The 15,108-nt window shown below is 53.7% G+C and overlaps 1 protein-coding gene across 1 annotated transcript in view; it reads right to left on the reverse strand.

Moving 5' to 3' along the window:
* Positions 1 to 1,414: 1,414 nt before the first annotated feature.
* Positions 1,415 to 15,108, reverse strand: part of Wnt3a (Wnt family member 3A) — a 44,948-nt gene continuing 31,254 nt past the window's right edge. Inside the window, exons 3-4 of the mRNA XM_042669536.1 lie at positions 7,474 to 7,739; positions 1,415 to 1,894 (exon numbers count right to left, since the gene is read on the reverse strand). Of these exons, the coding sequence (XP_042525470.1) occupies positions 1,415 to 1,894; positions 7,474 to 7,739 (746 nt within the window). The remainder of the gene's footprint in view (positions 1,895 to 7,473; positions 7,740 to 15,108) is intronic.

Genomic DNA, 15,108 nt, shown 5'->3' on the forward strand with positions numbered 1-15,108 from the left:
GGGGCGGCCAGAGTCCGGGGGCGGCCGGGGTCCGGGGGCGGCCGGGATCGGGGCGGCCAGAGTCCGGGGACGGCCGGGGTCCGGGATCGGCCGTGGTCCGGGTCGGCCGGAGTCGGGGTGGCCGGGTCCGGGATCGGGGGCGGCCAGAGTCCGGGTCGGCCGGGGTCGGGGTGGCCGGGATCCGGGATCGGGGGGCGGCCGTGGTCCTGGGGCGACCGGAGTCGGGGTGGCCGGGATCGGGGGGCGGCCGGGGTCCGGGCGGCATCTCCAGCAGACAGAGCGAGGAGCCCGGCGGCGGGCGGCGGGGCCCAGGGAGAAACCGCGCGTCGGGGCTGCGGCCCCGTGAGCAGCAAGGCCGTGCCCTGTTGCCCCCAAGTACACAGTTCAATGAGTGGCCTGGGGGCTGACGGGGGTCAAGGGGTGGGGGGTCACGGAGGGACCGACGGAGGTCCCGGCACGGGCGCGGGCGGGCACCGGAGGGCGCCCTGGGGTCTCCGGATCCGGCCCGGCACGGACGCTCGCGCCGGGCGTGAGCCCGCGGGAGGAGCCCTGCTCCCCGCTCCTCCCCTGCCCGACGAGGCCCGCTTCCAGGCGGAGCCCTCCGCGCGGGGCGCCCCGCCCACGACCCTCAGCACCGACCCCACCTTCGTGGAGGAATCAGCAGGAGCCCGAGCCGCGGGGAGGCAGAGGGACCTCACCCCGGGGGAGCCCCCCACCCGCCGTCTGAGCCCCGGGCCCTCTGGAGAGGAGCCCGAGCCTGGGGCTCCGGCCGTCCAGCAAGGAGCCCCGCCCCCGGGAAGAGCCCCACCCCCAGGCAGGAGCCCACTCTGACATGAGCCCCGCCCCCGGGAAGAGCCCCACCCCCAGGCAGGAGCCCACTTTGACATGAGCTCCGCCCCCGGGAAGAGCCCCGCCCCCAGCAGGAGCCCCGCCCCCAGGCAGGAGCCCACTCTCAGACATGAGCCCCGCCCCCTGGGAGAGCCCCGCCCCCAGGCAGGAGCCCACTTTGACATGAGCTCCGCCCCCGGGAAGAGCCCCGCCCCCAGCAGGAGCCCCGCCCCCAGGCAGGAGCCCACTCTGACATGAGCCCCGCCCCCGGGAAGAGCCCCACCCCCAGGCAGGAGCCCACTTTGACATGAGCTCCGCCCCCGGGAAGAGCCCCGCCCCCAGCAGGAGCCCCGCCCCCAGGCAGGAGCCCACTTTGACATGAGCTCCGCCCCCGGGAAGAGCCCCGCCCCCAGCAGGAGCCCCGCCCCCAGGCAGGAGCCCACTCTCAGACATGAGCCCCGCCCCCTGGGAGAGCCCCGCCCCCAGGCAGGAGCCCACTCTGACATGAGCTCCGTCCCCGGGAAGAGCCCCGCCCCCAGGCAGGAGCCCGCCCTCCGGCAGGCGAGGTCGCCGCGGGCGCGCCCGCCTACTTGCAGGTGTGCACGTCGTAGACGCGCGCGCACTCCTGGCAGCTGACGTAGCAGCACCAGTGGAAGACGCAGTGGCACTTCTCGCGGCGCCGCTCGGTGCGCGCGTTGTGGCCGCGGCCGCAGCACAGGAGGTCGCAGCCGTCGATGCCGTGGGAGCTGACGTTGCACGTGCGGTCGCGCGTGCCGAAGGAGCCGGTCTCGGGGTTGGGCTCGCAGAAGTTGGGCGAGGCCTCGTAGTAGACCAGGTCGCGCTCGGTGGGCACCTTGAAGTAGGTGAAGCGCGGCCGCAGCGTCTCCACCCAGCCGCGGGACTCGCGGTGCTTCTCCACCACCATCTCCGACGCGCTGTCGTACTTGTCCTTGAGGAAGTCGCCCACCGTGCGGAAGTCCGGTTGCGACCACCAGCAGGTCTTCACCTCGCAGCTGCCCGACAGCCCGTGGCACTTGCACTTGAGGTGCATGTGGCTGGCGATGGCCTGCGGAGGAGGCACGTAAGCGGGGTGGGCGCTGCCCGCGGGGCGTGGCTGGCCGGGGCCGACCTCCGCACCGCCCGGGGGCGTGGCCGGCCGGGGCGATCACTGCCCACGGGGCGTGGCCAGCGGGGGAGTGGTCCAATTACTGGCCACGGGGCGTGGTCACCGGGGGGGCGATCACTGGCCACGGGGTGTGGCCAGCGGGGGAGTGGTCCAATCACTGGCCACGGGGCGTGGCCAGCGGGGGCGATCACTGCCCACAGGGCGTGGCCAGCTGGGGCGTGGCGATCACTGCCCACGGGGTGTGGCCAGCTGGGGAGTGGTCCAATCACTGGCCACGGGGTGTGGCCAGCGGGGGAGTGGTCACCGGGGGCGATCACTGCCCACGGGGCGTGGCCAGCCGGGATGGGGCGATCACTGCCCACGGGGTGTGGCCAGCGGGGGAGTGGTCCAATCACTGGCCACGGGGTGTGGCCAGCGGGGGGATTGGTCCAATCACCGCCCACAGGACGTGGCCAGCGTGAGGGGGCGGGCGATCACTGTCCACGGGGCGTGGCCGTCCGGGGCCCCCCTATCATGGCCATAGCCAACCCAGGGCCCCATCTCCGCAGGCCACCACGCCCCCTGGGACTCCTCTCTGGCTCCTAGGGGAGTCTGTGGGGATGGATGTAGGTCCTGGCCAGACTCAAGGCTTCCAACGGACGTGGAGGCTCCGACATAGGCCTCAGCCTTCCCCTCCCTCATCTGTGGGGTGGAGGGAAGGAAGGAGGGAGCTGGAGGAGCATCATGGTCTGAGGATGCGAGTTCGATTCTTTCTGATGGGAGAATTAGAGAACTCAGAGCAGGTGCTTATAGGTTGGGGCAGCGGCACTGGGAGCTGTCCCTGTCTGGGCTCTAGGATGGCCTAGGACCTGGACAGTGGCTGGGGTTTGGATGAGGGCAACAAAATCCTCCTCCATCTCTTTGTGTATATGTGGTGGTGGTAGGGACTTGGAGAGGGCAGCAGGGTTGAGGAGAGCAGGTATTATGAGAACTGTCGTGGCACTGTGCACTGATACTGAGAGGCAGCCGGTCCTAATGGAGACCACATACTGGACTCCTAAGACTCAGCATAAGAGGAGGATGCAGACTATCACAATCATGATTAATATTGCTACATTATTGCAATGATAGCATGTTGGCTACTTGGTGGTTATGGTTTGGATATTGTTGTGCCCCAACATACTGGAAGAGGGGTCCCTAGATGTTAGGAGGTGTAGGAGCTTGGAGAAGTGGGATCTAAGAGGAGTACTTCCTCATGGTCTATAGATTTCAAAATGACGAGCAGAGATGATTTTGAATATTCTCAAATAACCAGTCTTGGAGGTGTGAAAATGCTAATTACCCTGATATGATCATTATACATTGTATATATGTTTTGGAGTGTCACAGTGTATGTGACGATTCCTATGCACCAATTAAAATTTAAATTTAAAAATGAGGCAGGAAATTGTTCGCTCATTGAAAGCACTGCTTCCTGATACTTATCCCTGACGGGCCTTTATCTTTGCCTGAAGCTCCCTATTTCATGAAGTTACTCCAAGTCCCAGGCAAAGAACTTCTCCAGGAAACCAGGGCCACCATCTTCCCAATGGTGACAGTGTTCCCTAATACACAGACCTCAGTAGTGGCAGGCTCAAAGGCTCCCTTCCTACCAATCCTCCTGGCTCACTCTATTTCTATAGGATCTCTGAATGGAGGGAAAGATGAAAGCAAACCAGGTTGGGTTTCTTGAGAGGGTTGTTATGGAAAGCCAGACCAATTCCTACCCACTCTCTGGCTTCCTGTCTCTGCAAGTGATTTCTCCTCTCCCCTGTGCCCCCACCACACTGCCATCCACCAGGTGTCATGGAAGCCAAGTCAGCCGTGGACTTTTACCCCCCAAAACTCTCAGCTAAATAAACTGCTTTTCTGTATCAGTTACCCAGGATTTTGTTATAGCAAGGAAAAGTAAACAAATGCTGATATTTACTTACATTTAGCATTTAAAGTGTATCTGGCCTGTTTATTCTTTCAATATGGCTACTCAAAAATTTATAATTGCCTATGCAGCTCACATTTGTGGCCCCAGTGGTTTAAAGCTTTGGCTAGGCTTTGGGTCCAGATCTACCTTGGCCTCATGCCCCTCCCTTAGCCAGTTCTTTTTTATTTATATTTATTTATTTATTTGTCTGTCATAGGGCTTGAACTCTGGGCCTGGGCGCTGTCCCTCAGCTCTTTAGCTCAAGGCTGGTGCTCTACCACTTGAGCCACAGCACCACTTCCAGTTTTCTGGTGCTTTATTGGAGATCAAAGTCTCACGGACTTTCCTGCATGGGCTGGCTTTGAACTGTGATCCTCAGATCTCAGCCTCCTGAGTAGCTAGGAGTACAGGTGTGAGCCACCGACGCCTGGCTTCTTAGCCACTTCTTTATCTCTGTTATTCTTGATCACAGTGATCCCCTGGCCGTGCTCTGCTCTCCTAGTCGTTTGTCAAATATTCATGTTCCTCTTGTTTGTAGTCACATTTTCCCAAAGAAGAGGCATACTTCCCTTCTCTACTTCAGATTCTTTTCTTCTAGTTTTCTTCTGTTCAAAGTTATATATATATATATATATATATATATATATATATATATATATACATATACATATATGATATGATATGTAGAGTGCTTGCCTTTCATGCATGAGGCCCTGGGTTAAATTCTTTAGCACCACTTCAGCAGAAAAAGCCACAAGTAGGGCTGTGGCTCAAGTGATAGAGCGCTAGCTTTGAGCTGAAGAGCTGAGGGACAGCGCCTAGACCTAGAGTTCAGGTCCCATGACCGACAAAAATAAAAGGTCAGTAATGCTTGAAACCTGCTGGAAAAAAAAATCCCAGGGATTCTGTCTCAGCCAAGCAACAAAGACCTTGCGACACTTATTTTTTTAATTAATTTATTTTTTTATTTTTTGGGTCTGGTCGTGGATCCTGAACTCTGGGCCTGGGCACTGTCCCTCAGCTCTTCAGCTCAAGGCTAGCGCTCTACCACTTGAGCCACAGCACCACTTCTGGCTTTATTTTTTTTCTGCTTATGTGGTGCTGAGGAATCAAACCCAGGGCCTCATGCATGCAAGGCAAGCGCTCTACCACTGAGCCACCTTCCCGGCCCCATTGCAACACTTATTATTATATTTTATTTTGTCAGTCGTGGGGCTTGAACCCTGGGCCTGGGTGCTGTCCCTGTGTTCTTCAGCTCAAGGCAAGCACTCTACCACTTGAGCCACAGCGTCACTTCCAGTTTTCTAGTGGTTTTTATTGGAGATAAGAGTCTCACAGACTTTCCTGCCCGGACTGGCTTTGAACCTGGATCCTCAGATCTCAGCCTCCTGAATAGCTAGGATTACAGGCGTGAGCCACCAGTGCCCAGCTATTATTATTATTATTATTTTGCCAGTCCTGGGGCTTGAACTCAGGGCCTGGGCACTGTCTGTAAGCTTCTTTTGCTCAAGGTAGCACTCTACTACTTGAGCCACAGCGCCACTCCAGTCTTTTTCTGTGTATGTGGTACTGAGGAATGGAACCCAGGGCTTCACGCATGCTAGGCAAGCGCCCTACCACTGAGCCACATTCCCAGCCCCCACTTCCTATTCTTGTAACACTCTTGTCTTGCCACTGCTTGTTTTTTAAGTCCTAGGCAATATCTATTGGCCTCTCCCATGGAGGATGAAAATTGAATTTCTCACATCACTTTCCTACACTTCCTACATGTATGTGCTGTATTATGATGACATTTCCTTTCCTATTACTGATAATAATGTACTGCCACTGGTTTAGCCCCTAATTCTCTCCTGACTAAATTTTCTCAGTTCTGTCTTGAACTTGAGATGTCTCAGCTCTGTCCATCTCATCTTCTTGGAGATAGCTTTGTTGCAAGAACAGGGCCCCAGGTAAGTTTTGTGAAATATGAATGTCTGAAAACGAGTCTTTTCTAATTCAGTATGATACTTAATTGCTAGTTTAGCTGAACATCAAATTCTTGGTTTAAACCATTTTGTCCCTCATAGTCCTAAAAATATATATGTATTTTTTTGCCAGTCATGGTGCCTGAACTCTGGGCCTGGGCACTGTCCCTCAGCTCTTCAGCTCAAGGTTAGTGCTCTACCACTTGAGCCACAGCACCACTTCCAGCTTTTTCTGCTTATGTGGTGTTGAGGAATCGAACCCAGGGCCTCATGCATGCAAGGCAAGCACTCTACCACTGAGCCACCTTCCCAGCCCCAGTCCTAAAAATATTACCACCCAATTTTCTTCTAGCTTTCATTTTTCTTCCTGGGAAGTCTGATGCCATCTTGATTCCTGATCATTTGCATGAAACCCAGACATTCTTCTTGCAGCTTGAAGAGTTTCTGTCACTATTAGCTCTGAATTTCACACACTGTCTTGTGATCTTCCAGTCACTTACTGGGCCTATGGCTCTAAAACTTTAGTTCTAGTAAAAAACTTTCTGTTCTCTCTCTTTCTCTCTCCCTCCTTCCTTCCCTCCCTCCCTCCTTCTCCCTTCCCCTCTCTCTCATGCCATGACTTGGCGTTGTCTGTTTGTTCATTCAAGGCTGATGCTCTAGCACTTCAGCTATGCCTCTACTTCAGCTTTTTGCTGGTTAACTGGAGATAAGTCTCTTGGATTTGCTGCCCAAGGCTTGTTCGAGCTTTGCTCTTCAGATCTCAACCTCCTGAATAGCTAGGACTCCAGGCGTGAGACACCAATGCCCAGCTTCATCTCTACTTCTTAAAGATACCTGATATTGGAAATTCCTGCATGGGTCTCAAATTTCTCATCTCTTAAGAGTTAATTCTTGGGTCTGGTATGACAACATTCATGTATCTAGCTTTATTTCTGGAAAGGGTAAGCAGAGATTTTCTGGTCTGACACTTAAGCACAATCTAAGGATGAGCTGCCCAAGTACAAAGTCTGTCTACATATGGACATTCAGCCCTTCTCTTCCGGAAGCCTCAATGCCAGGGGCAAAGCCTGATTAGACTCTGAACTGAAGGGTGGAAACACCTGAAGTTGTGCCTCCTTTATTTTATACAGGCTTATAAAACTCTATCAGTCAATCAATCTATCCATCCATCCTATCTATGTCTTATCGATCATCTATCAATCATCTCTCTATTAACCATCTCTATTAATATCTCTTCTAGCTGTGTATCTCTCTTAGTTTATATGTTTGCCCACCCATCTATCTCTGCCGCTCTGTTTCTCTTCCTGTCTGCTCACCATTGTGCATTTCTTCGTCACTGACATTCCTGCCTTGCTCTGTGGCTGCTTCTCTGTCTCCTCCTCCATAAGGTCCAGGGGCTTCTGCACGCCAGGCCCATACCCGGCCCTCCTTTGGGGGAAGTCCATGGGTGGCCTTGACCTCTTACGGGAATGCGCTGGATACTGGGGTGCATCTGGGCCGTGCTGACTTTCACAAATCCTTCAACGGAGTGAGCAGCCCCCCTCCAGCCCACCGTTCTACCCACGGGACAAAAGGGACTTGCGCTGCCCAGGGGCCCTGGGGCGCCACGGACGTACCTGGCGTCCAGCCTCGTTGTTGTGGCGGTTCATGGCCGAGCGGGCGTCTGGCCGGTTCTCCCGGGCGTCTGCAAACTCCCGGGACACCATTCCACCAAACTCGATGTCCTCGCCGCAGCCCCCCCACTTCCAGCCATCGCCGGGGGAGCCCTGGTGGCGGTTACTGCAGCCACAGATGGCCGCGGAGCCCTCGGCACAGGACCGCGTCACCGCAAAGGCCACACCGGCTGAGGCGATGGCGTGGACGAAGGCTGACTCCCGGGTGGCTGTGGAGGAAGGAGGGGGGGTGAGCAGAGTCTGCTGAGGAGGCTGCAGGGAGAGGGATGTCCGTGCTGAGCCACCATGAGCCAGGACTCGAGGGGGGAGGAGAAGGTGCAGGAGAGCGCACCGAGACTTGTGGAGTCACACCCATAAAATCCTTGTTCCGACCAGTGTCCTGAAGCATTTCCTCGCAGCTGTCTTGCAGTAGTTTCATAGTTTCTGGTCTTATGTTAAGTCAATCCAGATTGAACTGATTGTGTGTGTGTGTGTGTGTGTGTGTGTGCAGGTGTGCGCACATGCCAGTACTGGGGCTTGAACTTGAGGCCTGAGCACTATTCCTCAGTTTTTTTTCCTTGCCTTTTTTCCTGGCAGTCCTGGGGCTTGAACTCTGGGCCTGGGCTCTGTCCTTGAGCTTCTTTGGTTCATTTGAGTCACAGCGCCACTTCTGGCTTCTTCTGAGTAGTTTATTGCAGATAAAAGTCTCACAGAGGGGATGGGAAGGTGGCTCAGTAGTAGAGCACTTGCCTTGCATTCATGAGGCCCTGGGTTCAATTCCTCAGCACCACATAAGCAGAAAAAGCTGGAAGTGGCGCTGTGGCTCAAGTGGTAGAGCGCTAGCCTTGAGCTGAAGAGCTGAGGGACAGCGCCCAGGCCAGAGTTCAGCCCACAACCAGACCCCGCCCCCTCCCCCCCAAAAAAAAAAAAATCTCAGAGACTTTCTCGCCTGGGCTGGCTTTGAACCTTGATCCTCAGATCTCAGTCTCCTGAGTACCTAGGATTACAGGTGTGAGATACCAGCATCCAGCTCCTTAGCTTTTTTTTTTCCCCTCAAGTTTAGAACTCTACCACTTGAGCCATACCTTTACTTCTGGCTTTTGGTGATTAATTGGAGATAAGAGTCTTCACATGGATTTTTCTGCTTCAGTTGTTAAATCCATGATCCTTAGATCTGATTGTAGGTGTGAACCTCTGGTGCCTGGTTTGAATTGATTTTTATGTATGAAGAGAGATTTGGGGGTTGACTTTCAGTCTTCTGCATGTGATGTCATTATCTCATTTTCCTAGCACTATTTATCACAGGTATTGTCACTTCTCTACTGTGTTCTTGGCATTTTTTGTTGGAAATATATGTCTTATATATATATATAATGTAAAAAATATATAAAAATATATAAATATAAAAAAGTAGCCAGGCACTGGTGGCTCATGCCTGTAATCCTAGCTACTCAGAAGGCTGAGATCTGAGGACTGTGGTTCAAAATCAGCTTAGGCAGGAAAGTCTGTGAGAATCTTATCTCTAATTAATCACCGGACAACCGGAAGTGGAGCTGTGGCTCAAGTGGTAGAGCATTAACCTTGAGCTGAAGAGCTGAGGGACAGCGCCCAGGCCCAGAGTTCAAGCCCCATGACCTAAAACACCAAAAAAAAAAGTAGATGAATTTTTGAGAATTCTATGTGTCTGATTAAGCGCCATCCTGTTTTGGTTCTGATGGCTCTGTGTTATGCACAAGGAAACGGTAAGCCATGAAGGGAGAAACCTGGAGGACACTAAGTGAAACAGGTCCCGGTTATGTGGGGTGGCTGGGTTTTGCAGAGTTCAGACCCGAGGGGGCTTCTCCAGACAGGATGAAGGACCGGGCTGGGCCTTTAGGGTGTGTAAACTTTCGGCTGTGGCAGTGAGTAGCCATGGGCTCAGGGCAGGAGGGGGTGGGGGTGGGGCCATGTCAGTCTGGCTGTCACTGACACTCTTTCCATAGTTGTGCTAAGTGATAACTAAGGTACTGCAAGCTGAGGAAGCCCCAGGAGCAAGACGAATGAGAATCTCAACTGCTGTCTAACACAGATTTTACTGACCTAGCTGAGAACATTCTGGGCTTGAGGCCCCAGAGCCTGGGTCTCCGGGAGCGGGTGTGCTGTGGATTTCTTGGGCCAGAACCCTCTTGTTCAAGGGTGCATCACTGGCTCCTGGACAGTAGAATCCTTGAGTTTATGAGAGTCCTTCCTTACCCAAAACCTCATGTGGATCGCCAAGAAGCCTTCCTCCTAGAGGGATGGGCAGGGGGATTGCTCCCCAGGGTTTTTCCAGCCGAGTTCTGAGTGATCAGTCCTGGGGACTCTGTGTTCTTAATCTCAGGCAGGAAGAACAAGGAAACTGAGCAACTGTGCACATACTCTGACGCACTCAGGAAGCTTGATACTCATCCACACAGAACTAGCATAAAAAAATATACATTCAGCAGGGCGCCGGTGGCTCACGCCTGTAATCCTGGCTACTCAGGAAGCTGAGATCTGAGGATGGCGGTTCAAAGCCAGCCTGGGCAGGAAAGTCTGTGAGACTCTCATCTCCAGTTAGCCACCAGAAAAACAGAAGTAGTGATATGGCTCAAGTGATAGAGCGCTTGCCTTGAACTGAAGAACTGAGGGACAGCGCCCAGAGTTCAAGCCCCACGACCGACAAAAGAGAAAAGAAGAGCCCATTCACTTCCATACAGAGAACACAGGAGAAGTACACACCAACCCTCTGGCGGTGGGCAGAGGCTGCACATCATGCACGCCCTCAGACCAACCCCAGGACAGGCCCAGCCCCGTAGCAGCTTCCTCTGCACCTTCCCAAGATGCCCCCAAACATTCATTTTCCAATATAAAATGTTCACCCCCAGACAGACCAGCCGCACCCTTTGCAATCACCCCGGAACCTGGCTGAACAAATGCCTGCGTTCGCTGGACACCAACGACCCTCTTCTCCTCCTGTGTTCCCAGGCTGCCCCCTCCTGCTTTCTTGAGCTGAGCTGGGCATCTGTCCTTCCTGACCCCTCCAGAGCTGCTTCCCGTGAACCCCTGAGGCTGGGTTAGGACCAGTGAGCGAAGCAGCCTATGGGCTGTCGAACTTGGCTTTCCCTGGCACCCTTCCCAGGGCAGCTCAGGCAGGAGGCTTGAACTGCATCCTGGACACCTGGCTCACTCTTCCTTCTGTTTTCCTTTCTCCCATTCCCAGCACAGGGAATCTGCTATCTGAAGTTCTAACTACCCTACCTAGCCAGATGAGTCCAGGGAGGGTGACCCTAGGAGATGGCACCAGTGCCCCAGACCCCGAGACCTCTGCCTCACCCTGCCGTGCCCAGAACAAGGCTTTGGAAACTTCTGCTTATCAGGACTCAGGAAAACAGGCTAGGACTGACAGATATTTGAAGAAAGGCAGGCAGGGGAGGGAGACTGGAGCTAGGACTTAAAACTTGGAGAGACAAAAGCAGATTCTTACCTGGCTCTGTCACCAGCTAACTGGGCAGGCATCCCTCCCCACTAAGCCTCAGTTTCTCCTGCCAAAAGAGGAGGGGAGCTGGGCGCCAGTAGCTCATGCCTATAATCCTAGTTACTCAGGAAGTTAAGATCTGATGATCCCGGTTCAAAGCCCAGGCAGACAAATCCAAGAGACTCTGATCTCCAACTAACTAGCAAAGAAAGCCAGAAGAGGAGGTGTGCCTCAAGTCACTGGGCACCAGCCTTGAGCAAAAGAGCTAAGGGACAGCTGGAGGCCCTGGGATTTTAGAGGAAGAGAAGAAGGTCTCCTTCCAGACAAAGGCTCTCCAGGCTGAGGAAACCCTGGAGCTGACCTTCAGCTGGGTCCCAAAAGAAACCTCTGCACACGTGTTCACAAGACCTGCTTGTGAGGCCCTGTAGGAGCTGTAGGCTGCAAACCACAGGCAGATAAACATGAGACAGTGTGTTCTGGCAAAGGGATTCTGATTTGGAACTGAATCCATGGATTTCTCTGCAGTTTCCCAAGGTACTAGTCCCTACAAGGGGACTAGTATTGGATAATCCGTAGATATCATCTTCAGGGATGGATGGAGTTTATGTCCTCAGTGGTGGAGGCATCACCAGCCCCTGAGTAGAACTGCAGTCACTTGAAGGCATTCTTGTTAACAACTCTTAGCCTGGCCACTGCCAGTGGCTCACAACTGCTTGGGAGGCTGAGATCCAGAGGAAGAGTTCAAAGTTACCACAGGCAAAATTCTGCAAGACGCCATATCCAAAATAACCAGCACAAAGCTGTGTTAGCTGAGTGGTACACAAGGTAGAGCACTGGCAGGGCAAGCATGAAGCCCCGAGTTCAAACCCTCACGCTACCCCGCCCTCCAGCCACAAGACAAAAGCACAGCCCATGCAGAACACCTGATAAACCCAGCTGGTTCTCCTCAGTTTCTGCAGTTTCGAGTCTGCCCACACTCCCACAAACTCCAGGGAATGGAGGGGAGCTTGGGGGAACCTCAGGGAGAGGGTGACGTAAAAGAACAAAGGGTCTGAGATGAGATTCCGGGGCAGAAAAGGGGGCATGGTGGGAAGACGGGCGACCTTAGAGTTAGGACGAGGACTCGGGACGGGAGGGACTCAGCTTTGAGGCTTCATCCTGGGTGTGCACCATGTCTGCAGTAGGGGTGAGAGCGGTACCACTCCCGCAGTGCTTCTGCAAGTTTAAAATGATCTCAAAAGAGGAAAGGAGATGTCTTAAGGCTGCCAGAAGACATGTCTCCAGAAGGTCCAGGTGACACTCCCAGCCACAGGGGTGTGGTCCAGGGAGTACTGATTCCAGCCGGGGTTGTGGGTACACGCCCCCCCCTCTCCTGGGACTGTGGGCAGAAACTACAGGGTGTCTCTTAGAGTGCACACATTTTCCTGTAGAAGGAAAGGCTTTTTATCAGATTTCCACAAGGTTTAGGGGCAATCACTGTGATCAGTTCCTGCCTCAATGCCTTCTCTTTTTGCAGGGAGTAGAACAGGACAGACAGACAGACAGAACAGCCCTGAGATTGCTGAGTGAGGACACAGGTCTCACGGCCAGGTCTCTGCACAAACCACACCTTTGTTAAGAGATTCTGCTTCTAGGGACACAACAGAGGCAGCTAGCATGGGGGACAAAGGTACCTGTAACAGGACGTGGTCCATACTCCAGAAACACAAGCAGATCATCTCAACTAGCAGAGAAAGGTCTTACTCCCAAAGGGCTGTTGGGAATTAAAAGTGGAAGAGCAGGCTGTAGGCTACCGGGCCCACACAGATGCTGCCAATTTGGCCCAGATGCCTGGAGCAGAGCCAGGATGAACTTTGTGAGCTAGTGAAAGCCTGCTCTGTTCAGACCCAAGACTCGGCCCATATGGCCATCAAGTGTAAAGAAAGAAGAAGAAAGCCAATTATGTGACATAATTGCTCCACAAGAGAAACAAATTCTAAGCCAGGTACAGTAGTGAACTCCTGTAACCTCAGCATCTAGGAAGGGAGGCTGAGTCAGGAAGATCGAGTTTGAGTTCAGCACAAGGTACGATATTTAAAAAAAGCAAACCAATCAACAAACCACACCAAAGAAAAAGCAAATCTAATTGGGAAAGTCATCTTCACCTTTTCCTTCTACAGGAAAATGTGTGCACTCTAAGAGACACCCTGTAGTTTCTGCCCACAGTCCCAGGAGAGGGGGGGGCGTGTACCCACAACCCCGGCTGGAATCAGTACTCCCTGGACCACACCCCTGTGGCTGGGAGTGTCACCTGGACCTTCTGGAGACATGTGGTCTTATTTAGAAAATAGTGATTGAGTTAATAAAAAGTAACATTTATCTGTGTCCTTCCTTTTTTCCATCACAAATCCATCATCCACCATTTACCACCCATCCATTTATTACCTACTCACCATCCATTCATCATTCGTCTGCCATCTGTGTATTTATACTCCACCTATGCTTCCTTCCAACCATTATCCACTTGTCAATTATCCATCAGTCCACCCACCCTTCCATCCATCCACTCATCCAAGATACGCATCCATAATGAGCCAGGCACTAGGCTCAGAACTAGGAATATGAGATGAGTAAAACGTGATGTACCTACTCTTAAGACCCAGGATTTGAAAATCAACTTTGAGAACGTGGATTGCTGCTCAATAAAGTACGATTTCCAGCAATCTAGGCTTCATGAAAGTTGAACGAGCTATGGCTCTAGTGGGCTTTAAGGAGACTGGAAGGTTCACTGTCAGCTGAGAAGAATCCCTCACCGTAAGAAAAGCCTTCTCTGTCCTGGGTGGCATCCTCTGCTGGCTTACATCAGGTCCTTCGCTGTGGTTCTCGTGCGTTTCCTGTCTTTAGGAGTTACAGGTGACAGAGAGGACAGCAGGGGGTAGACAAGCACACAGCTTGGCTCGGCAACATGGAATCCAGAGCAAGCCTGAAGTAGTCCTAGACAGGTGGGTAGGTGAGGCTCGGCTGATGGAAGGGTGGATGAGTGCCTGGACGACAGGTAAAGATGGGACATGAATGGGTGAATGGTGCGTGGTTAGATGGGAGGGAGATGGGTGACTGGCTAGAAGGATAAATGATCGGTGAACTGGTGGATGGGCAGATAGGTGGATGATAGACGCAAGGGTGATCGTGGATGGATAGGGACGTGGATGGAGGGAGTCTGGTGTCTGGGAAGAAGGGAGAGTCACTAGTGGGGCATCACAGCCGAGGGCAGTCCAGCTCTCCTGTCAGGAGCCATGGGACGAGGCTCCGCACTTGCCTTTGAGACTCAGGACTTGGGCTTCAGAGGGGTCTCAGCAAATCTCCTATTTTGGGAGTTGGATTTCATGGGCTTGTCAAGAACCAGAGATGATTTGGGGAATGAAAGAGGTCAGCCAAATATTTGTATTTTCTTGTGAGAAGCTGAAAGTATTTAAGAAACAACTGCCGTTATCTTCAGGAAAGGCTCTCTGGATGCCGAAAAGGAAGGATTTACTCCCAAACTCCTATTTGTTGAGGATGCATTGCACAAATGGTCTCACTTTTCACCATGAAGCACCAACTGTGCCCTGCGGAGCACTCGAGCACTGACTGCCTCTGTAGGACCGTGCTTCCCAGGGAGATGACCCAAGAGGCCATTTCTGCAGGGAGCAAGGGGTGCTCGGAAAGCTCATCCTGCCAGAGTGCAGCCCAGAGGCAGCCCTGCTCTGGAGAATGGCCCAGATGAGTCCAGACAGGAAAAAGACTCCAAGAAGCCAGCCATGGGTCTCCAGCTGCCCAGATAAAGCAGTCCTGAGAGGTTGCTCTGCCTCTCAGGCGGAATTCCACAGCTTCACTAGGTGTTTCCATGGCTGCAGTCATGCCTGGGCGGAAAGCCCACCTGCCCGGCTCCATACCCCCGGCCCAGGGGGAGCTGCTGCCCTGTCCTCTCTCCAGAGGGGAAGGTGGTGGGCACAGGCCTGGTTAGAGACAGACAGATAGCCCGGGGCTCCTGAAAGTGTTCCTTGGGGGCTTCCGGAGGCAGGACTGTCCCCGGAGACGGCTGTTCAGATGTGACAAGGACAGAGGCTGTAGGCAGCGACGCTCTGGGGTGGCTCATCCTGACCCCT

Source organism: Dipodomys spectabilis, unplaced genomic scaffold, assembly GCF_019054845.1.
Source record: "Dipodomys spectabilis isolate Male_0828 unplaced genomic scaffold, ASM1905484v1 ptg000496l, whole genome shotgun sequence".
Taxonomy (NCBI): domain Eukaryota; kingdom Metazoa; phylum Chordata; class Mammalia; order Rodentia; family Heteromyidae; genus Dipodomys; species Dipodomys spectabilis.